General features: G+C 44.8%; 1 protein-coding gene across 1 annotated transcript in view; it reads right to left on the reverse strand.

Moving 5' to 3' along the window:
* Positions 1–22,753, reverse strand: part of LOC143934276 (nicotinamide N-methyltransferase-like) — a 57,708-nt gene extending 34,955 nt beyond the window's left edge. The window contains exon 1 of the mRNA XM_077457741.1: positions 22,609–22,753. Within this exon, the coding sequence (XP_077313867.1) occupies positions 22,609–22,753 (145 nt within the window). The remainder of the gene's footprint in view (positions 1–22,608) is intronic.
* Positions 22,754–24,050: the final 1,297 nt, after the last annotated feature.

Raw genomic sequence — 24,050 nt, forward strand, 5'->3', positions numbered from 1 at the left:
TTTAGCTGTTTCTGGGTGGAAAGTCGATATGTCTCCTATTTCATTAAACAATTTAACCATATATGGGCATAATTCCGGCATAAGCGTCTTATAATACTGGGCTGAGAATCCATCTGGGCCGGGTGCTTTCCCACTTTTTATCTGTTTTATCGTGTTTTATCGTGTTTTGTCGTGTTTTGTACCTCATCCAATGTGATTGGCGATTCCATCTCCTCCCGTGCAGTGCTTGACATAGTCGGCACTTCACTTGAGCTTATATATTCGTTTATCTTAGCTTGATCTGATGCCCTCAGATTCAGATTATACAGTGACGAGTAAAAATCGCCAAACACACCAGCAATCTTTTCTGGTACCCGCTCTTCCTCCCCATCTTTTTTCCTAATTATAGGTATGTATGTCTTTGATTGTATTTCCCGTAATGCTCTCGCCAATTGTTTTCCGCATTTATTGCCGGATTCATAACTACACTTACGTCCTATCTGAATTGCCATTTTAGCTCTGTACTGTAACAGATCTGTCACTTGCCTACGTGTACTTATTAAATCTTGTTCAACTTCTAAATTCTGAGCATGTTTATGTTGGGCTTCTAGATGTTGCATTTTTGCTAAAAGTTCTGTTAACTTAGTTTCTCTTTCCTTCTTAATCCTTGCTCCATGCTTAATCAGTACTCCTCTGATTACTGCCTTGTGCGTTTCCCAGATTGTTCCCGAGGAACTTTCTGGGCCTTCATTCTCCTGAAAAAAGAATTTTATCTCCTTTCGGACATCCTCCAGCACTAAGGGGTCTTGAAGGAGACTCTCATTGAGTTTCCACATCCTAGGGGTTGAATGTTTTTTTCCCGTTAGATTATATTTAAAAAAAATTGGGGAATGATCTGACCAGGTAATTAGACCAATAGTGGCTTCCTTAACTGAGGATAGTTGTTTATGCGGGATAAAGAATATATCTATCCGTGAGTACACTCTATGCGGATTAGAAAAAAAAGAGTAGTCTCTTTCCTTGGGGTGTAGTAATCGCCATATATCTACCAGTTTTGTTTCTATTATTGCCTGAGATATCCTATTTCTTATTTTAGGTGTCACTGACGATGTCCCCGATGAGGTGTCTTCACTAGGGATTAATGGGATATTAAGGTCTCCCCCCATAATCAACTGTCCTTCTACAAATTCCATAAGTTTATCAAATGTCTCTTTAACAAAAGAGTCTTGTCGTATATTGGGGGCATAATATATTGCTAATGTTACTCCTACCCCTCCTATAGTCCCCTTTACGAACAGATACCTTCCCTTTGCATCTATCAAGGAATCTCTATGATCCCATGCTACTGTTTTTGATATCATAATGGTTACTCCCTTGGTTTTGGAATCTGGATTAAATGCGTGGTAAACCATTGGATAACCCGTAGTCCTCAACAAAGGGAGATTGTTTTCTCTGAGATGTGTTTCTTGAATGAACGCTACATCTATCTTCAGTCTCTTTAAATCATGGAATAACATTCGTCTTTTTTCAGGGACATTCAATCCCTTTACGTTCAGGGACATTATTTTTAAAGTTTCCATATCTCCTCGGAAAAAGAGGCAGAAACAAAACAAAAAAAAAACCCCCTTTAAGTCTACCCCCTCCCACCCCCCTCCCGTCCGATTTACCACTCCCTCCCTCCCTCTCTACCAATCCCTGGGTTGGCCGTTTTCCAACGGTCTCCCCACGAATCTCAAAGCTCTACTGCTTTTAACCACTCAATTTCCGGACCCTCCGGATTGTGAGTGTTTACCTAATGGGGTTTTGTGGTTGTGCATGGCTGCTCCAGGGCGAGCTTTCCCCGTGCCCTCCGCCAGTCTTTTATAATAACACGTTTTCTAATGTCGCCTGTTACTTCACTACACATTTTGTCTACTCCAACATGGCTCTTGCAAAAGAAAGGAGAGATCGCAGAAGAAAAAAAAAAAAAAAAAAAGGAGAGACAAAATTAAATATGTCCATCCATGTCCGTCTATATATATATACATATATACACATGCATACACATACACATGCACGGACACACACACATACAACTGGGCCTATGTAAGCAAGTGCATACATGTACCCACCTTTGTCCAAAACGTAAGCCTCCCCTATATTTATATTAATCCCACTCCCCTCATTCCCATTTTCCATATCTCCTCTCTGTTTTTCTCTCCCCTCCTCCAAGAACCATATTGTGTATTGACCTTATTCCAAAAATACGATACATTAATACAATAATACAGCAATACAATAACCTACATTCCTCATCCCTTTAAAAAAAAAAAAAAGAGGGGAGGGGAAGAGAAGAAAAGGAGGGAAGGGGGGGGGGGGGTAGAACCGAAGGTTACATCTCATGGAAGTATTTTATTCATCTTTAGGTTCAGATAGGGGGGTCCAATCCCAATCCATGGGCCTTCCGTTTCCCCCAGGTCCCTGACTATGTGCTTTTATTTTATTAGTGATAATATTAGTGATTAGTCATATTAGTGATTAACAATATTTGTTATTTAACTCCTTTAAAAAAAATAAAAATAAACTAAAATAATAAAAAAAAAAAAACCTGAACAAACAATTTCTTGTGTTATTATTAAATATACTCTCCTTCTCTAACCCTCCCTCACCTGCTCATTGTCTCTCCCATCATCCCTCCCAAAATCCAAGCCCACCCATGTGCCACCATCATATGTATTCACTAACCCACCACTTCCTTTACTCCCTCCCTCTCTCAAAAAAAAATATTTATATATACCCCCCCCCCCCCCCCCTCAACACGTCTAAAAATAAAAAAAATAAAAATAAACTTTCAATAAAAAAAAAAGGACACGGCAAACCCCTATCCTCACATTTTCTCCCAGCCCTCTCTTTACCCCCTAGTGAAATATAGTATAGTATTATATAGTATTCTCCTAAGTGACCACCTCTTCTTGGAACCTAGGTTATGTAAGTCCCCCAAGGGACCTGAACCCCCCCTCTCCCCCCTCCCTCCTTCTCTCTCTCCATTTATTATATATATAATTATATGATCGTGTTTATGTATTTATCTTGAACTCTCCGTCTATATCTCCTATCCTCTTCCCCCTCCGTCCCACCCCCCTCCCTCTTCCAAACCTCCTCCACCCACCTGCTACCCCCACCTCATCCCTCATTATCTCCATTCATACCAATCCAAAAAAAATTGGGAACAGATCTCTCTCTACTCATACTTCTTAAATCATCATGGGAGGGAGTAATTAAACAAGTTGGAAACCTAGGGGATGGGAGAACAAAAAAAAAAAAAAAGGAAGGGAAAGAAAAAAAACCCAGAAAAAAAAACAAAAAAAAAACAGATTCTGAGGTATGGCTTAATTTGGCTTAATTTCCAGCGTGTATCCCAGTATACTGTAACATATTTCTCTCATCCTTCCCACTCCCTCTCCTTCCCTCCTGTATTTCTGGCTTTTTTCTCTGTAGCTGAGAAAGTGGGAGTCTCCAATTCGGCACCATAAACAGCTCAACACCTATAAAGGCAAATAGCTTTGAAAGATCGCTGTAAAGTCGCAATGTGCATGTAGATGTTCCTTTTCTTATTACCACAGCAAGCGGGTATTTCCATCTGTATGTGTGTCCCTCCCGTCATACACAGTCCAAGACAGTTCGCAACTGTGCTCTGCGCTGTAATGTGGCCCGCGATAGGTCAGGTAAGAGCTTCACTACTGACCCCTCTATCTCAATAGTGCCGGCCTCCAATGCCTTCCTCAGCAGAGTCTCCTTATGCGCATACCTATGGAGGCGGCAAATTATATCCCTGGGTCTTTGGGGGTCTATCGATTTAGGTCCTAACGCCCTGTGTACTCTGTCCAAGTCCATGTTGGGCGGGACATTACCCTCTAAAACTGTGTGAAAGATGCTCATTACCTTCTCCTGCAAGTCCTCCTGTTCAGCGACTTCTGGAACGCCTCGGAGCCTCAAGTTACAGCGACGGCTGCGATCCTCAAGCTCCTCGATCTGAAGCTGCATCTCCGCCATCGTCTTCCCATGCTCCTTGCTCTCCCTCTCCACTTTCTCTATTTTTCCTCCAAATGAGGATACTCTTACCTCCCCCGCTATCAAGCGGTCGGAAATGAGCTGGATCTCAGTGTGTACCTGCTTGATCTCCGCACGGTGAGTCTCCTCCACTCTCTTAATGAGAGCCTCTATATCGGCTTTCGTTGGTAAAGCCTGAATTAGACTCTTCAGATCCTCTGCTTCTGATCGTATACGGCGGGGGGTAGCTTCCTCGTCTTCCACTCTGCCATTCCCAGCATCGGTTGAGCTTTTCATCTCTCCTCTATTCAACTGCGCACTCCCCGCCTCACGGGGCTTGGCTGTGTCCGTGGTCTCAGCGATGTGCCCGGCAGCCGACATCCGCCTAGGGGAGAAATACTGCTGTATAGCAGACTGGGGGGCACCGTACCCTGCAGCTCTACGGGAGGTTTTCGTTTCCCTCTGTCTAGGTGCGCTCATCCCGGGATCTTCAGGCGCAGATCACCTGTGACTGGCGGTTCCACTCGGAGCTTGGAGCACGGACTCTGCACGCCCTTACTCAGCCATGCTCAGACCACTCCCCCAAGTGAAGGACCATTGTCATTTATACAGCAATCAGTGCTATTTAAATGCACTGATTCCTGTGTAAATGACACTGGCAGTGAAGAGTTAACCACTAGGGGCAAAAGGGGGTTATGTGTAACGTTATGTGTTTTTTTTTTTTTATTGTAGGTGGGCGTGGCCTGGCATGTGACATCACTGATCATCTTTCCCTATAACAGGGAACAGACGATCGGTGACATACAACGTAAGGAAGCACGGGGAGAGGTTTGTTTACACAGACCTCTCCTCGTTCTTCAGCTCTGTGACTCGATCGTGGGACACCAGCGGTGATCGGGGTCTGCTGGTCCCACGGCCACGGTCACGGAGCTCAGGACTGGGCATTTAAAGAGCAACGTACCAGTACATGCTTGTGCCCAGCCGTGCCATTCTGCCGACGTATATGTGCAGGAGGTGGTCCTTAAGCAGTTAAGTGCCCTCTCCCGGAATACACAGCGAGAACACCACTGATTGGCTCCTAGAGAAAGATTGGTACCCAATGCGTCCAACCAGATTGAGGTTCTAATGCCTCTCAGGCCGCGTACACACGCGCGGACTGTTCGCCCAACTTTGTCCGTCAAACAGTTTCGGCAAACAGTCCGCTCAAAATTAGCATGGACGGACATGGCCACACACGACGAACGAACAGTTTGCTGAAACCGTGCGCGATGACGTGAACGGCACGTACGACGGGACGAAAAATACGACGTCCTATACACTGCATTATAACTTTCGGCGTGTAAATCCTTTCTGAGCATGCGCGGAACTTAGTTTGACGAACAAGCCTACACACGGGCGGACTGTTCGCTGAAACAAGGTTTCAGCGGACAGTTTTTTGGAAATTCCTTAAAACCTTGTTCGTCAAACTGTCCGCTGAAACTGTCCGCTGAAAGCCCACACACGAGCGGACTGTCCGCCCAAACACTGTTCAGCGGACAAAGTTGGGCGAACAGTCCGCGCGTGTGTACGCGGCCTCACAGGTGCAAACCCCACCTATGACCAGGCAGAACCTCAATACAGCCCAGTCAAGCTAATGCCAAAGAGTAATTTAGAACAATTAACCCCAAAACTCAACTACAGTTTTGGGAAAAAACTAAATTTACAGACATAGCGTGTACTCATCAGGAGAACCGGCGCTACAATTATAACCATAACAAACTCAAACATCAGTTCCCCCCCCCCCCCCCCGGTGGTCTTTGATGGCACTTCCCCAATAAACTTAGTTCCATATCTACACTGCGGGCCTGAAGACAACTCGTTACCCGCAGTGTCACCATTACCATTTTCAGTTAACCCGTGTTAACTGTACACCAAAAGGGGGCCCATACCACCTACGAGTCCCCCATACTTCCATCTCAATGGGTTAGTTACCACCATCAAAGACCACCACCACAGCTAACAAGGGTGACCCCCTTATCCTTGAGAGCCCCTCCACACTCTCAGTGCCCTCTGTATACCATCCTCCAACCTCATGGACCAGAGATCAGTGCCTACCACGGACAGGTGCACCCCGTCCCCTCGAAGGTACAGCCCAACATCTTTTTACAACTCCGATTTGCGCACCACCAAGTAGACTTGTGCACAATGGAAAATGTTGTTTAGTTTCGGTTTAATTTCCTTCTGTTATATTCGTTATATTACGTTAATACATTTTCGGATAATTCGTTATTATTCGTAGTGTCGATATTCGTTATGCTGAATCTCGAATCATGTCGAATTCATTCGTTGTATGCGCTGTAATTTCGATCGTCTTCATTGAAATTCGATATTTATGTATGTATATATATATTCGTGATAATGATTCGTAGTATGGAAAGTTGTTTGTGTGTGTTAAAAGATTCAATATTCAATAAACAATGACAATGTCTCTTCTCCTCGGCTCAAATACAAATACAACACCCTTCTCATTCAGTTCTCAGGAATGCACTTTGCCAGTATTCCAACCTCTAAAACAAAATTAATCAGCTGATTGGTCTGTAAATTGACCTTTTTGTTTCGTTAGATCTTTAAAGAATTACCGAATCATGTCGAATTCATTCGTTATATGCACTATAATTTCTTTCGTATTCGTTGTAATTTGTTCTTATTTTATTCGGACATTCGGATGCAAAATTCATCCGAATTTCGATTCGTTACGAAAAGAATTGCACAAGCCTACCACCAATCCTCCGTTTCGGATCACAAGTTGACCCACCCTCTTATTAACTTTGATACGAGTCTTGTTCAATCTGTCCACTGATCTCGGCAAAACCTCCACGTTGTCCTGGCCACAATATCGGACCAAACAATCAACATCCTAGGGAAGGAAGTTCTCAATCAAAGGAAATCAATCTTGACATCCTGAATAAGCTGCCTAGCGGGACGACCCCCCAAATCATTACCCCCTGACGTGAAGCACCAACACGTCACGTGGTCTATCCAGGCGCGCAAAATGCTGCACCTTGGGCAATACCCTAGCCCACTGCTGGGCCTCCCGATCTATCGGATACATGACTCCTCCCTTGAAATCCCCAATTGCCTGCCATTGGGTCTCATGTAAGCCCTCCTTGCCCCCCAACACATAAGAGTGGCCCAATATCCAGACAAGACCCATCTGGATTTCATCTGAAAGAAATGAAGAAAACCACAGGTAACTACAGTAACACAAAAAAGGGGGGGGGGGGAAACTGCGCTAAGGTGAAACGTAAAAATTAATCATATGTGATGCTCTTAAATAAGAAAGAGAGGAGGATGAGGAGGAGGCACATCTCCAATGAGGCAGGATGCCCTCCAGGGGCCAGCTTAAGGGCAGCCAGAGCTCCGCATGTGCAGGGAGCTGCTGACTCCCCACATATTTTGAAAAGTTCTTTGGTGTGGGCCTTTTTTGATACATGTGCGCAGATCGCACTATTGCTGTTTGCAACATATGTCTTAAGCGTATCAAGAATGGCCAAAACAGCAGCTGCTTGGGCACCACATGCTTGACCAGACATATGACGACCTCCCAATGCGTTTCGTTGGCAACAGTACTTAAAAGACCCACACCAAAGAACAAGGCGTACCTCTCCTTTCTCCTCATCAGCTGGGATCTCCAACCCCACTATACCTTCAGTCCTCTCAGAAACCTGCACTGAGAGGAATGGTGTAGAATTAGGTGTGCCAAGTACTTGCAGGCAATCTGCTATTGCTACACCAACATCCGATTGTAGCAGGCATATTTCCCTGCCCCAGTTGCTAAACCATCAAAAGAAATTCAGTCCCAGCCATCCACATTCTCAGTGGCTGAATGATAGCTTAGCTAAATTGATAGCACTCCAACTGCTGCCTTTTCAGCTGGTAGACTCTGCCCTCTTTCGTGAATTTGTGGAATGTGCAGTACCTTAGTGGCAGGTTCCCAAATGCCATTTCTTTTCATAGAAGGCCATTCCGGCTCTCTACCTGCATGTGGAAGGCAATATCTTGGTCTTGTTGGTCAGGGCGGTCAGCGGTAAGGTGCATATTACTATTAACTCATGATCCAGCAAGCATAGACAGGGACGTTACCTTTCTTTCACGGCGCACTGGGTAAGTCTGCTGGCAGCTGGGAAGGATGCAGGACAGGGTGCAGTATTGTTGGAGCTTGTTTCACCACTACGCCTTCAAAATGGTAGTAGTGATGATTCTGCCACACCTCTCTCCTCCACCCCCTCCTTTTCTTTTTACTCTGTGGCCTCTTCCTCTGCAGATTTCTCCTCTGAATCAGCAATGCTCCGTAGGCATTCAAGGGGCTACACAAGCACTCAGGCAAAAAGATGCCATGCGGTGCTTGAGGTGCTTGAGTTGGTCTGTTTATGGGACAGGAGCCACATGGGGGCAGAGATTCTGTCAGCTCTGCAGGGACAGACTCTGAGGTGGTTAAAGCCATGCCAGCTTCAGTCAGGAATGGTGGTTTGCGACAATGGCACCAACCTCCTCTCTGCCCTCTAACAGGGACACTTGACCCATGTTCCCTGTTTGGCTCACATCCTTAATTTGGTGGTGCAGCAGTTCTTGTGCAGGTACCTGGGCTTACAGGATCTCCTGAGGCAGGCCAGGAAAGTCTGTGGGCATTTCCGCCAGACATATAATGCCAGTGCTCGCCTGGCTAACCTTCAAAAGGAACGCAGCCTGCCCAAGAACCGCCTCATTTGTAACATGCCCACCAGGTGGAACTCATGGTTGGCAATGCTGCAGCGGCTGCACATGCAGCAGAGGGCCATCAATGAGTACCTGTGTGAGTATGGCACCAAGACAGGGTCAGGGAAGCTTGGCTTTTTTTTGAAAAAACGCCAGTGGCTACTGATCAAGGATGCATGCAATGTCCGTCACCATTTGAGGAGGCCACGAGGATGGTGAGCAGTGGCAGTGTATGCATCAATGATACTGTCCCTCTTGTCTTCCTGTTGAAGCACACGCTTCATGGAATAATGAACAGGGCACTTGAGGCAGAACAGAGGGAGGATGAGGAGGACTCCCTTACCTCTCAAGGCCCCCTTTATCCAGACAGTATTCCTGCGGGCCTGCTGATCACAAAGGAAGAGGAGGAGGATGAGGATTGTGTCAGTATGGAGGTGGAGCCTAGCACTCAGCATCAGCAGCAGTCTTCAAGGGATCGTTTTCAGTCCCCAGAAACCCATCGACTTGTACGTGGCTGGGAGGAGGTGGCTGTAGATCATGTCATCCTTAGTGACCCAGAGGACTCCGGATCGAATGCCTCAGCAAACATTTGCTGCATGGCCTCCCTGATCCTGCAAAGCCTGCGAAAAGACCCTTGGATTCATGGTATCAAGGAGAGGGATCATTACTGGCTGGAAACCCTTCTTGATCTACGTTACAAGGGTAAGGCTGCGGAACTTATCCAGCCTTGCAGAGGGAGCAGAGGATAAAACATCTTCAGGAGGCTTGTGCAATGCGTTTCTAGAGCCTGGGAGGTTACAATTTCCTGCTCCTCCTGGACAAGGTGTTGCTGAAGCTTCGATCAGTCACAGAAGGAGCAGTGGAGAAGGTGACTGTCTGACTGATGCGTACAGACAATTCTTTAGTTCGCAGCCCCAAGGTCTGATCGGTTCCAGCAACCATCGCCAGCGTCTGATTTACATGGTGCAGGAATACCTAGGGGCAAGATCAGACTTGGAAACCTTTCCAACTGAAAATCCACTGGGTTACTGGGTCTTGAGGATGGATCAGTGACCAGAGCTTGTACAATATGCAATTGAGCTACTGGCCTGTCCTGCATCCAGCGTTCTTTCTGAACGCACATTCAGTGCTGCTGGAGGCTTTGTAACCACTACCACCAAAGGCCCAATTTTTCTGCTACTATTTAACATCAACACCTTATGCTGTGTACACATGGCTGGACTTTTCGTACAGCAAAGGTCCAATGGAACTAATCCATCGGACAATTCGACCGTGTGTGGGCTTCATCGGACCTTTGCTGTCGAAAAAATCAGATGGACTTTAGATTTTGAACATGTTTCAAATCTTTCCGACGGACTCGAGCCTAAAAATCAGTTTGTCTGTATGCTAGTCCGACAAAAACCGGTGTAACGGAAACCTGCCTGTGTTACATCAGAGGGGTGCGGGGTCACCCATACGTCACAGGGAACCCCGGGTTTCCCCTTGCGTCAGAGGGGGGCGGGGTCAGGTGACGGGTGGCCCCGCCCTCCGTATATAAGAAATGTCAGGCCGCCGGAATCCTTGCAGTGTCTCCTCCACGGAGACAGAAGAAGGATGGATTCGCTGCGCTGGATGAGATGAGCCATCGCTGGAGAGATGACCGTCCGTCGCTGGATAGCAAGAGTGGATTACCGCCGCTGGAATCTTTTTTTTATTTTTTTATTTTTAATAAAGGAATTTTTCAAAAGTGTATTTGTTTTATTTAACCATTTTTTACACTTTATTTGTGAAATGGTAGGGGTACTTTTGTACCCCCTTACCATTTCAAACGGGGGGGGGGGGCCGGGATCTGGGGGCCCCTTGTTAAAGGGGGCTTCCAGATTCTGATAAGCCCCCCGCCCGCAGACCTCCACAACCACCGGCCACGGTTGTGGGGATGAGGCCCTTGTCCTCATCAACATGGGGACAAGGTGCTTTGAGGGGTCACAGACCCCCAAAGCATCCTCCCAATGTTGAGGGCATGTGGCCTGGTACGGTTCAGGAGGGAGGGGGGGGAGCTCTCGTCCCCCCCTCTTTTCCTGCGGCCTGCCAGGTTGCGTGCTCGGGTAAAGGGTCTGGATATTTAGGGGGAACCCCACGTCAAATTTTTTCTTAAATTTGAGGCAGGGTTCCCCTTAATATCCATACCAGACCTGAAGGGCCTGGTAATTGAATTTGGGGGACCCCCACGCTTTTTTTTAATTTTATTTATTTATTTATTTTTTTATCAATGACTTTCAATGAGTGTTCTCTGTATTACGGAGCCGACAATTCATAATAGCTGCGAGTGATTTTAAAGGACTTTTTTTCCTGCATAAATGACACTTTGTGCAGGGACAGTTCTAAGCACCAGAAACATGAGCCCCTTCACAGGCATACTATAGACAACCCCCCAGCTACGAAATTTAACCCTTTCCCGCCGAGCGTACGCAGATCTGCGTACTCGGCTTCCGGGGGTTATACCGGGATGATGCCCGCACCTGCAGGCATCATCCCGGTACCGTTTTTTGCAGCAGGCGATTGGCTATCCAGGCAAAACAACCGATGCGGCTAAAAGCCGCTCGGCTGTTATGCCGGAAGAGCGGGAGGGGACGTCCCCCCCTCCCGCCACCTCTCGCCGCTGTTACCGGTGCTCCCGCTCGATCGGGAGCACCGATTCGCAATCCGACGCCTCCGGCTGCTGCGGAGGAACTGGAACGAAGCCGTAATCGGCTTCGTTACAGTCTCCTCATCGTAAACACGGAAGCGACGTCATGACGTCACTTCCCGTTTACTCGGCTGCCAATGGCGCCGGTTTTAAAAAAATATCCGGTATTCAGAATCGCCGTTTTCGGCGATCTGAATACATTGAAGTGTAAAGGAGGGGTGGGGGGTCTTTTAGACCCCCGATCCCTCCATAAAGAGGACCTGTCACCACCTATTACTGTCACAAGGGATGTTTACATTCCTTGTGACAGCAATAAAAGTGATCAATTTATTTATTTTTTTTTAAACAATTTAGTCATTTTAAAATAAAATAAATAAAAAAATAAAAATTTTTTTTTTAAAGCGCCCGCCGTCCCCGCGAGCTCGCAAAGCAAAGAAAACGCATACGGAAGTCGCGCCCGCGTATGTAAACGGTGTTCAAATCCCACATGTGAGGTATCGCCGCGATCGTCAGAGCGAGAGCAATAATTCTAGCACTAGACCTCCTCTGTAACGCTAACCTGGTAACCGTAAAAAATTTTTAAAGCGACGCCTATTGAGATTTTTAGGTACCGTACTTTGTCGTCAATCTACAAGTGCGCGCAATTATAAAGTGTGACATGTTTGGTATCTATTTACTCGGCGTAACATTATCTTTCACATTACGCAAAAAAATTGGGCTAATTTTACTGTTTTTTTTTTTTTATCATGATAGTGTCCCTTTCCCAAAAAGTTGCGTTTAAAACACCACTGCGCAAATATCGTGTGACATAAAATATTGCAACAATCGCCGTTTTATTCTCTAGAGTCTCTGCTAAAAAAATATATATAATGTTTGGGGGTTCCAAGTAATTTTCTAGCAAAAAATATGGATTTTAACTTGTAAACACCAAATTCCAAAAATAGGCTTAGTCATGAAAGGGTTAAAGGAATATTACACTTTTATTGTTTCACTTTAATCATTATTAAAATCACTGCTCCCGAAAAAACGGCAGTTTTTAAAACTTTTTTTTGCATTGATACATGTCCCCTGGGGCAGGACCCGGGTCCCCAAACACTTTTTAGGACAGTAACTTGCAGAATCTTTTCTCTCTGTCAAATCTTTTTTCTCTGTCGAATATTTTCTCTATATAATCTTGGACTAATAGAGGTAAGGTTAGGCACATTCGACCACAGGTTCTATAGACAGATTGTTATTGTCAGAGTCATGTCGAATCTCCTATTCTATATCGAACTGTTGTAACAATGAAAACGAAAATAAAGCATTTATTTATGTCGGATCTTTTGTTTTTCGGATTTTGTGCTTTCGTTATCGTTTGTCAAAACGAAAACGAAAATAGCTGAAATTCGGACGAAAATGCATTCGGACGAAAACGAATGCACATGTCTACTTTCAAACATCCGACTTAAAATAACTCTTATGCCGCGTACACACGATCAAACAATCGGGTGGAAAAGTCCGGCAAACTCAATCCTCCCGTGTGTAGCCTCCGGCATACTTTTTTGACCCGAAATTACGACGGACTTAGAAAGTAGTTTTGCACTCCAATCTTCCCGCCGGACTTGAATTTGGGCCGACAATCCGGCCGTGTGTATGCCAGTCCGCCGTACTTTTGAAATGAACGGACTTTTCCCGCCCGGAGAAAAGTCCACTCATTTTGAGTGGGTCTCCAGGTAGGCGGGGCCTGCGAAGGAGACGTCGCTGGCCCCGCCACCTGGTATGGCCTTAAATGGGAACCCCAACGCCGTAAAAAATCGGCGTGGGGGTTCCCCCCAGGACCACATCAGACCCTTGTCCGAGCACGCTACCCGGCTGGCCTGGAAAGGGGGGGCGAGTGAGCGGCCCCCCTCCTGAGCCGTACCAGGCCGCGTGCCCTCAACATGGGGGTGCCTTGGGGAAGTGGGGGCCGCGCGGCCCCCCCACCCCAAAGCACCTTGTCCCCATGTTGATGAGGACAAGGGCCTCTTCCCGACAACCCTGGCCGTTGGTTGTCGGGGTCTGCGGGCGGGGGGCTTATCAGAATCCGGGGGTCTTCCGTCTTCGGGGGGTCTTCTCGCCGGACTCCTCCGCTATCTGGCCTGGAAGGTGCGGTGGCCCGGCAGAAGAACCGAAGAGGGGGACAAGACCCCCGAAGTCGGAAGAAGAGGCCGTGGCGAGGAAGAAAGCCGGGCTCCTCCGCTAGCAAAAGAGCTAGAAGAAGATAGCGGAGGAGTCTGGCGAGAAGACCCCCCCGAAGACGGAAGACCCCCGGAGCTGTGCATTAAACTATTTTTACCCTGTGTTGTGTTTTTTTTCTGTACTTTTTTCACAGGTGAATGGGTAGGGGTACATTGTACCCCATACTCATTCACATAGGGTGGGGGGCCGGTATCTGGGGGCCCCCTTATTAAAGGGGGCTCCAGGATTCCGATAAGCCCCTCGCCCGCAGACCCCGACAACCAACGGCCAGGGTTGTCGGGAAGAGGCCCTTGTCCTCATCAACATGGAGACAAGGTGCTTTGGGGTGGGGGGGCCGCGCGGCCCCCACTTCCCCAAGGCACCCCCATGTTGAGGGCACGCGGCCTGGTACGGCTCGGAGTGGGGGGGGGCGCTCGCTCGTCCCCCCCCTTTCTTGGCCGGCCGGGTAGAGTGCTCGGATAAGGGTCAGATGTGGACCTTTTTTTCGGTGTTGGGGTTCCCTTTTAAGTCCATACCAGGTGGCGGGGGCCAGCGACGTCTCCTTCGCGGGCCCCGCCTACCTGGAGACGCACTCGAAATGAGCGGACTTTCCTCCGCGTGTGTGGGCGAGTCCATTCATTTCAAAAGTAGGGCGGATAGTACGGCGGACTTAGTAAGCCGTATTAGTCCGCTGAAAAAGTGCCGTGTGTGGGCAAGTAGCCCGTTCGGAAAGTCCGACGGACAGTCTGGCGGGAAGTCTGCCAGGCTAAGTCCGTCGGATAGTGGGCTACCTGTGTACGCAGCATTACTTACAAACAGAGGGAGACAACAGGACGTGAGAGGAAATGTACCCCATGAAAGGAAAATTCTCTCCTGTAAGCCCTTGTACACACGGTCGGACATTTCGACCACAAAATCCATTGGATAAATTCCGACGGATTTAGTCCAGAAGTAGTGTTGCATCCACACGGTCGGACAAAGTTGTCAGAATTTCCGGCCGACAAGAACACGGTGACGAATGATTGAACCCATGAACATGAAAGTGGCCATTTTAAACTGTACAACATTAAATCAAAGCACATGGAGCAGTATGCAAGCAATAATAATAATATAAACACACGACAACTACTTACTTTTTTGAAGAACTCGCTTGATCCTTCTGTACTGATCATGCTCCCTCAGTTTCATTTCTGACCAGCGCTTTCTCAGTTGATCCTTGGATCATAGTACCCCAAAATTCTTCTGAAGACTCTTCACAACTTTAGTCATGATCTTGGCCTTTCTGACATTTGGGTTTGGGTAAGGTCCATACTTTCCATCATAGTCGTTCCACTTCGATATGTCCACCATCTCCAACATCTCTCCAAAATACATATTTGAGGCCTTAAATCTTCTCCTCGGGGATCGGGACGTTTCTGGCTCCGGGCTTTTCTTATCCTCCTCCTCGTTAGTAGAATTATCATGCCCCTGCTGTGTCTCCGCCATGTGCTCTCCCCACTGCACCAAAAGAGAAGGGGCGGGGAATAGACTAGAAAGAACGTCAGGGGCGGGCGGAGTTTCACGCATGCGCTCTGTATATAAAACGCAACACGTGTGTGTCGTACATATGATCTGTGAGCAGAGTGAGGAGCTGACGCGCCGATCGTTCAAACGAAGGTTCAATTTTAACTTGGTACATCACTATCCTATATTGCTTTTATAGAGGCCTATATTGGGACAAGATTAGTAGAGTTTAGCCTGACATTATTAGGGTTTGTCTTGTGTTGTGTCTTGCAAAGAAGATGGATCCCTTCAAAGAACCACATTTTCTGTAGCAAATTATTGATATGCTCAGGGAGCTGCCCTGCCTGTGGCAGATGAACAACCCCCTTTCTAAGGACTGAAGAATGAGGAAGGTAGCGCTGGAGAAACTTCTTGGTTTGGTGAAGATCATGCTCCCCATGGCAGTCATGACCTATGTGATGGCCAAAATTGGTGCCCTGAGGAGTACATATCTGAGGGAGCGCAAGAAGTTCCAGGGGTCCATGAGATCAGGAGATGCAGATGACATTTATGTCCCCAGGATGTTGCACTACGAGAGGCTGCATTTTCTGGCAGACCAGAGGGAACCCAGGCCATCACTCTACAGTCTTCCTTCAAGGTTTCCTTCACCCCCAGCTGAGGCTTCCAATGTCCAACCTGGGCCTTCCAGGCAGCAACATGTGGAGGGGCCCAGCTTGAGACAGGTATAGCATTGTTCAACATATTTCTTTTCATACATTTAATTATGTTAACTAGATGTTATTATCGGTCAGTAAGTTGTGATTTAACAAAGTGGTTTACATATCAATAGACAGTAGGGACCAAAAATGATTGGGACAAGAATGAAAAATGCTGGGCTCAGAATGATATTCCATTCAATTTGCAACAGTTATGAGCACAAAATTGTGTGATTGATGACCAAAAAACTAAAACTATGTTCCATTTTCATACACAGGAAGACCTCAGCCGGGAGGAGGCTGTGGCAAGTGGCAGCTGGGAGAAGGCTGTGGCAAGTGGCAGCCGGGAGGTCGACCATCGCCCTCCTCCTCCTCCACCTCCTGCCACAACTAGAGGAGCAGAGCCACAGCCTGGAAGGAAGCCTGGAGGGAAGTGCCTAAGGAAGACCAGAGAGTGATGGCCTGGGTTAAGTCTGGTCTGACAGAAGATGCAGCCTCTTGTATGACCACAGCCTGGGGACATAGACGTCATCTGCTCTTCCTGATCTCTTGGACTTCTGGACCAGACTGTTCTCCCTCAGATATGTACTCCTCAGGCCACCAATTTTGCATTTTAAAAATATTTAATGTTTGCCCAAGGGGCCAAAGGCTTCGCCAAATCGAGGAGTTTCTCCAGCGTTGCCTTCCTTTTTATTTGTTTGACACCTAAATAAATGTTTTTTTTGGTTCAAGAAATACTTGCGTATGTGTTTTACTTCAAAAAGGACAGTTTATTTGTGAGTAGGCAGGTACATTTCAAAAATACAAAGTCAAATGAATAACAAGGGGCACTAACACCAAACAACCTCCTCTAGATGCGCCACTTTACAGCCATACTATAGACATACTATAGACACCCCCCAGGTACGATATTTAAACTTTTATTTTTTCACTAAGCATTATTAACCACTTCAGCCCTGGAGGATTTGAACCCCTTCCTTACCAGAGCACTTTTTGCAATTTGGCACTGCGTCGCTTTAACCGACAATTGTGCGGTCATGCGACGTTGCACCCAAACAAAATTGATGTCCTTTTTTCCCACAAATAGAGCTTTATTTTGGTGATATTTGATCACCTCTGCGGTTTTGATTTTTTGCGCTATAAACAAAAAACACAATATTTTTTACTTTTTGCTATAATAAATATCCCATTTTAAAAAAAACAAAACTATTTTTTTCCTCAGTTTAGGCCGATACGTATTCTTCTACATATTTTTGGTAAAAAAAATCGCAATAAGCATATATTGATTAGTTTGTGCAAAAGTTATAGCATCTACAAAATAGGGGATAGATTTATGGCATTTTTTAAATTTATTTTTATTTTTTTACTAGTAATGGCGGCGATCTGAGATTTTTTTTACATGACTGCGACATTATGGCGGATACATTGGACACTTTTGACACATTTTTGGGACCATTCACATTTACACAGCGATCGGTGCTATAAAATTGCACTTTTTATATTTGTCAAATACGTATAATTTTAATAAAACCAACTGGTTTATTCTGACCTACACTATCCAGAGCCCCCCTTTCTTTTTCTTTTTCTGGTTTTTATGCCATCCGTTTGAGTTCCTATCCGAAACTAGAGCTTGGACACATCTGGCCCTGGAAATATTATCGCCCTCGATTGTGGAAAACATCAGTTGGCGACAGCTTGGATCATCTACCTCTACTTGAGATTGAAGACGTCTATGGGAGGACTGGATTCTGGGACCCATTTCATGAGGAGTTGGAGCACAGTCCCCTTGGGACGATACGCATTTTAGACCCACTGTCGAACGGCAGGTGGGTCCAACATTTCTGGTAAGGGTGTCCACCTTATTTCTATTGAGTGCGGTGTCTTCAGATATCACCACAGGCAAGCAGATCTCTGTCGTTGATTTTTCTGCCATCTTAATTCAAGGTTTCCAAGAGAAAATTGGCTGACTTTGCTTATATAGTATATGAGGACTCCTGTATAGACTGATATATTGATTACTACCCAATTTTTTGGATTTATATCACGTCATTTTATTGCTATCACATTTTTTCACATAAAAGTTGTATGCATATTCCATTAAGGACTATAGAGTACACACAGTGTTGCCTACATTGATCTCACAACAAGTGTGCGACTCTTCTGTGGTTTAACACAGGTTGTTTACATTTGCTCATAAATTGTATCTAGTGTGTTTGTATTCACTCTTTCAGCGCTACACTTTTTTGTTCCACATACTGTGTAAATGTGACTGGCAGGGAAAGGGTTAACACCAGGGGGCGCTGCAGGGCTTAATATGTTCCCTATGGGAGTGATTCTAACTGTGGGAGGAGGGGACACACAAGGGAAGGAGACCGATCAGTGTTTCTCTGTACTGAGAACACACCATCGGTCTCCACTCCACTGACAGGATGTGGATCTGTGTGTTTAAGGAAGGACTCTGCTGTTGGCATCTGATGTAAGGGGGGACTCTGCTTGCTGTTGGCACCTGATGAAAGGACAGACTCCGCTGGGGGCACCTGATGTAAGGAAGGACTCCGCTGGAGGAACCTGATGTAATGACGGACTCTGCTGGGGATACCTGATGGCATCTGGTGGCAGGTGACATGACATATTTCTATTGTTGTGTGGTATCTGGGCCTGCTGTCCCACCCTCTCGCTCCATCCCTTCTTCATATCAGTTGCTAACCACACCCCCTTATACCACACCATTTAAGTAACGTTCCACTATTTTCCTGAAACCGCGCCCATTTTCACCAAGTGGGAGGGATAAAAAAGGAAGGGCTGGGTCTGGCGCCCCCCATCCTAAAACTTCACCAGCCGCCACTGTTATGGAGTGTTGGATTGAACTCATATAATACTTATGTTATCTGTTCATTGTTGAGGTAGCCACTTAGCCTCAAATGAATGAAGCACATGAAAGCTTTGTAATCAGAAGAACAATAGCTGGACTCGGACCCCCCCTGCTGTGAGGTGTGTGGTTGCAGGCTTGAAAGGGAGTAAAATCAAGCTGGGTGGCTCATCGTTGAAAACACTGATCAATAGTGGACAATACAGCATGCTTCCTGAAGAATGGACATACATGTGAAGGAATGCCTCTTGGCGAAATCTATTGGATGGAAGGCAAATGGGGGTGGCTACGAGTGGGTGTGTATGTTTGTATGAAAAGGCTCACACACAGACAATGTTTTCCTGTTTGCTGTGAGACCCTGCCATGTGGTGACTCGGCCTACTTTGGGAGATGGCTCCGGCCTAAACCTCATGGTGAAGGCCCTGTCCTGGTCTGAGCCTAGCTGATGCAGCAAAGCCTCGCAGAGGACCGTGTGATAAGTATCTTTCATATTATTGTATTGTATGTTCTGAATGTAAGCTGCGTGATATTGTAATGTCCTTTTATTACTTTATGTTAGCTTTCCTAATTTAATGGGAAATAAATAAGATAATGTTTTACTAGCAGCAATGTGTGTGTTTTCATAAGTAACTTTATATCAGTGTGCTTAGTAGGGTTTTATAAATTAGATAAGTATGGGAAGAGACAAGGTAGTAATAGTTTGTAGAGCACATAATGTCTTTCATGGAGAATGTAAGAGTAAGAGTTGGAACACACAGAGGTGGGTGGGGGCAGTAGACATGTGCACAACAAAATATTTTGTTTTGTTTCATTTATTTATGTTTACGTTAATTCGTAACGATTCGTAATTTCGCAAGATGCAAGGTTTCATATTCTGACTCATTCGTATTTTTGTAACAGTTATATTTTCATTGATATGAAATGATTCGTAATTCCGTTTCATGTGACTCAGACACAAAAGGGATAAGCTGATTGGCTACAGATATTATGTAATATACATCACTCACTAATACACTGCCCATTCAAAAGAACGATTTGAGAACACGAAATTACGAACATACATATTAAGATACGCTTACACTGTCCATTCAAGAGAATGATTCGAGAACACGAACAAACGAAATTACGAACAGACAAAGAAACAAAATTATGAACACACAAATGAAAATACGAAATTACGAACAGACAAAAGATTGAAAATACAAAATGCAAATCATTGGTTATAGATGTAATTTTCTTTCTTTTACTGTATCGGAGTTTCGTATTTTTGTAAGTTTGTCCATTAAGTGTTTTTGCATTTTTGTTATTTTGCTTATTCGTAATTTTGTAATTTTCGTATTTTGGTTCTTTCAGCTATTCTGATGTTTGAATTGATTAGATTGTACGAATACTAACAAATTCGTATGAAAATCTATTCATTACGAAACCAAATCGCACATGTCTGGGGGCAGCTAAAACTTTTTCAGGAGCACATAACTGGACTGGAAACTATGGCAGAGGCTGAGTCAGGCAACCAGAATCCCCCTATAGATGGGTTGATTGGTCTTTTTAACTCATTTCGATTTATGATGTCTTGTTAATGTCCTGAATCTTTCTTTCAATCGATTTTTTTTGAAATTTCAAGATAGACAATGAAAATAATGCAATGTAAATGTTACCAGTGTAAGGATACAAAGTGTAAAAATATGCGTAGATTAGAAATAGTTATACAGCATAGTGGTAGAAAATTGTATTGAAAGTTAGGTGTTTCAACAGCTTATTAAGACATTGATAGTATTTGGATATGAAAACTTATGTCTATTTGATGTATGTTTCTGGTAGACTTCCATCAGGAGGGTTGAGACTAGACGTTCTATATATAACAGTTATGGGTTCATTACAGTCTTGCCCATTGTGATTCGGGAAACTACCTTGTTCCCTACCAAGGTTACTCTGTTATGTATTTCCCACCTCAACTAGTGGGATCGTTTCAAACTGCATTTGGGAACCCTCCGTAAGTAGGAAGAATTGGGAGAGAAGAAAGAGAGGAAGAAAGATAGGTTGAAAAGAAAAGAAGAGTAAGATCAGTAAGGTCAGGTTAAGAAGAAGATAGATAAGAATAAGATGTCCTACCGGTGCGCCTCACTTAACAAATTTGAAGCCACCTGGAAACCATAGGCTGATTACATGCACATATCCCTGACAACCTCGTAGGATCTAGCAAAACCTTGTTAACTGTATCTCGGAGGATAATGTTCAGCATCTTTATGTACAGTGCTTTGAAAAAGTATTCATACCCCTTGAGATTTTCCACATTTTGACATGTTACAACCAAAAATGGCAGAATATTTTATTGGGATTTTATGTGATAGACTAACACAAAGTGGCACATAATTGTGAAGTGGAAGGAATGGTAAAAATGGTTTTCAACATTTTTTACAAATAATTATCTGAAAAGTGTGGCGTGCATTTGTATTCAGCCCCTTTTACTCTGATACCCCTAACTAAAATCTAGGGGAACCAGTTGCCTTCAGAAGTTACCTAATTAGTAAATAGAGTCCACCTGTGTGTAATTTAATCTAAGTATAAATACAGCTGTTCTGTGAAGCCCGCAGAGGTTTGTTTGAGAACCTTAGTGAACAAACAGCATCATGAAGGCCAATGAACACACCAGACACGTCAGGGATAAAGTAGTGGAGAAGTGTAAAGCAGGGTTAAGTTATAAAAAATATTCCAAGCTTTGAACATCTCACAGAGCACTGTTCAATCCATCATCTGAAAATGGAAAGAGTATAGCACAACTGCAAATCTACCAAGACATGGCCGTCTACCTAAACTGACAGGCTGGACAAGGAGAACATTCATCAGAGAAGCAGCCAAGAGGCCCATGGTAACTCTGGAGGAGCTGTACAGATCAGGTGGGAGAATCTGTCCACAGGACAACTATTAGTCATGCATTTCACAAATCTACTCTTTATGGAAGAGTGGCAAGAAGAAAGCCATTGTTGAAAGAAAGCCACAAGAAGTCCCATTTGCCGTTTGCGAGAAGCCATGTAGGGGACACAGCAAACACGTGGAAGAAGGTGCTCTGGTCAGATGAGAGCAAAATTAAACTTTTTGGCCTAAAGGCAAAACACTATGTGTGGAGGAAAACTAACACAGCACATCACCCTGAACACACCATCCCCAACGTGAAACATGGTGGTGGCAGCATTATTTTGTGGGGATGCTTTACTTCAGCAGGGACAGGGAAGCTGGTCAGAGTTGATAGGAAGACAGATGGAGCCAAATACAAGGCAATCGTATAAGAAAACCTGTTAGAGTCTGCAAAAGACTTGAGACTGGGGTGGAGGTTCACCTTCCAGCAGGACAACGACCCTAAAAATACAGCCAGCGCTACAATGGAATGGTTTAGATCAAAGCATATTCATGTATTAGAATGGCCCAGTCAAAGTCCAGACCTAAATCCAATTGAGAATCTGTGGCAAGACTTGAAAATTGCTGTTCACAGATGCGCTCCATCCAATCTGACAGAGCTTGAGCTATTTTGCAAAGAAGAATGGGCAAAAATGGCACCCTCTAGATGTGCAAAGCTGGTAGAGACATCCCCAAAAAGACTTTCAGCTGTAATTGCAGCGAAAGGTGGTTCTACAAAGTATTGACTCAATTATGTGTCGCTTTGGGTTGGTCTATCACATATAATCCCAATAAAATACATTTACATTTTGCTTGTAATGTGACAAAATGTGGAAAATTTCAAGGGGTATGAATACTTTTTAAAAGCATTGTAAATTCTTATACTCCAATAGCAAGGTAAAATATCCAAGAGTCTTTCACCCTCTGTTTCTGCCATTTTTTCACTTGTATAAGACCATTCTGCAAATCAAAAGTTCATGCTTCATTTCCCCTAATATATATTTCCTGCACAGAAATTATGTCTCAAAAAATGCTTTACTTACCTGTGGAAAATGCATTGTGAAATTTCTCCATAGGATACATTAATGTTTCATGACTAAAGGGCGTATCTGGTTTACTGGAAAAGTATGTGTCTAGGAAATTCCGGGAGTGGAAGTCGTGTACATGGTAGAGTTTATGCAAGTCCATCCTGTAATATTGTTATCTCCACTTAAGCAATCTTCCAGTGTGTCTCCTATCTTCTGATGGGTGAGATAAATTAAACATTTATAAATATTAATATGACTTCATTAGCATGTCACCCATGATTTATACAATGTGACTCAAGTCATTATGTTTTGATGGCAGAGATTCAGGTGACTGCATTAACCACTTAAGGACCGCCTCACACCGATATACGTCGGCAGAATGGCAAGGCTGGGCACAATCACGTAGCCGTACGTGATTCTTTAAGTGCTCAGCTGTGTGTCGGGAGTGCGCCTCCGGCGGCGCGCTCCCGACCTGGTCCTGTGCTCCATGACCGTGGCCCCGGGACCAGCGGACTCGATCGCCGCTGGTGTCCCGTGATCGGGTCACAGAGCTGAAGAATGATCAGTAACGTCACATGCCAGGCCACGCACCCTACGATTAAAAAACCCATAACGTCATACATAACACTACATTGCCCCCTAGTGGTTAACTCCTTGACTGCCAGTGTCATTTACACGGCAATCAATGCATTTAAATAGCATTGATTTCTGTATATCTGACAATGGTCCCAAAAATGTGTCAAAAATGTCCGATGTGTCCGCCATAATGTCACAGTCACAATAAAAATTGCTGATCGCCGCCGAAACTAGTAAAAAAAAAAAAATTAACAAAAATGCTATAAAACTATCCCCTATTTTGTAAACGCTATAACTTTTGCGCAAACCAATCAATCTCTAATTGCGATTTTTTTTACCAAAAATATGTAGAAGAATACATATTGGCCTAAACTGAGGAAAAAAAATTTTTTTTTATATATTTTTGGGGGATATTTATTATAACAAAAAGTAAAAAATATAGAATTTTTTTCAAAACTGCCACTCTATTTTTGTTTATAGCGCAAAAAATAAAAACCGCAGAGGTGATCAAATACCACCAAAAGAAAGCTCTATTTGTGGGAAAAAAAGGATGCAAATTTTGTTTGTGAGCCACGTCGCACGACCGCGCAATTGGCAGTTAAAGCGACGCAGTGCCGAATTGCAAAAAGGGGCCTGGTCCTTTGGCTGCAAATTGGTCCAGGGCTTAGGTGGTTAAATTACGAGTACAGAACAGAGGTTCTTTTTTTCTGCAGCCAAAAATGCCTTGTGTTTTGCTTTGGATATAGTGTAAGGCCGCGTACACACGGGCGGACTGTTCGCCCAACCCTGAACAGTGTTTGGGCGGACAGTCCGCTCGTGTGTGGGCTTTCAGCGGACAGTTTCAGCGGACAGTTGGACGGACAAAGTCTTTCGGAAATTCC

This window comes from Lithobates pipiens, unplaced genomic scaffold (genome assembly GCF_037356315.1).
Source record: "Lithobates pipiens isolate NorthernLeopardFrog02 unplaced genomic scaffold, aLitPip1_a1.2 Scaffold_27, whole genome shotgun sequence".
NCBI lineage: Eukaryota > Metazoa > Chordata > Amphibia > Anura > Ranidae > Lithobates > Lithobates pipiens.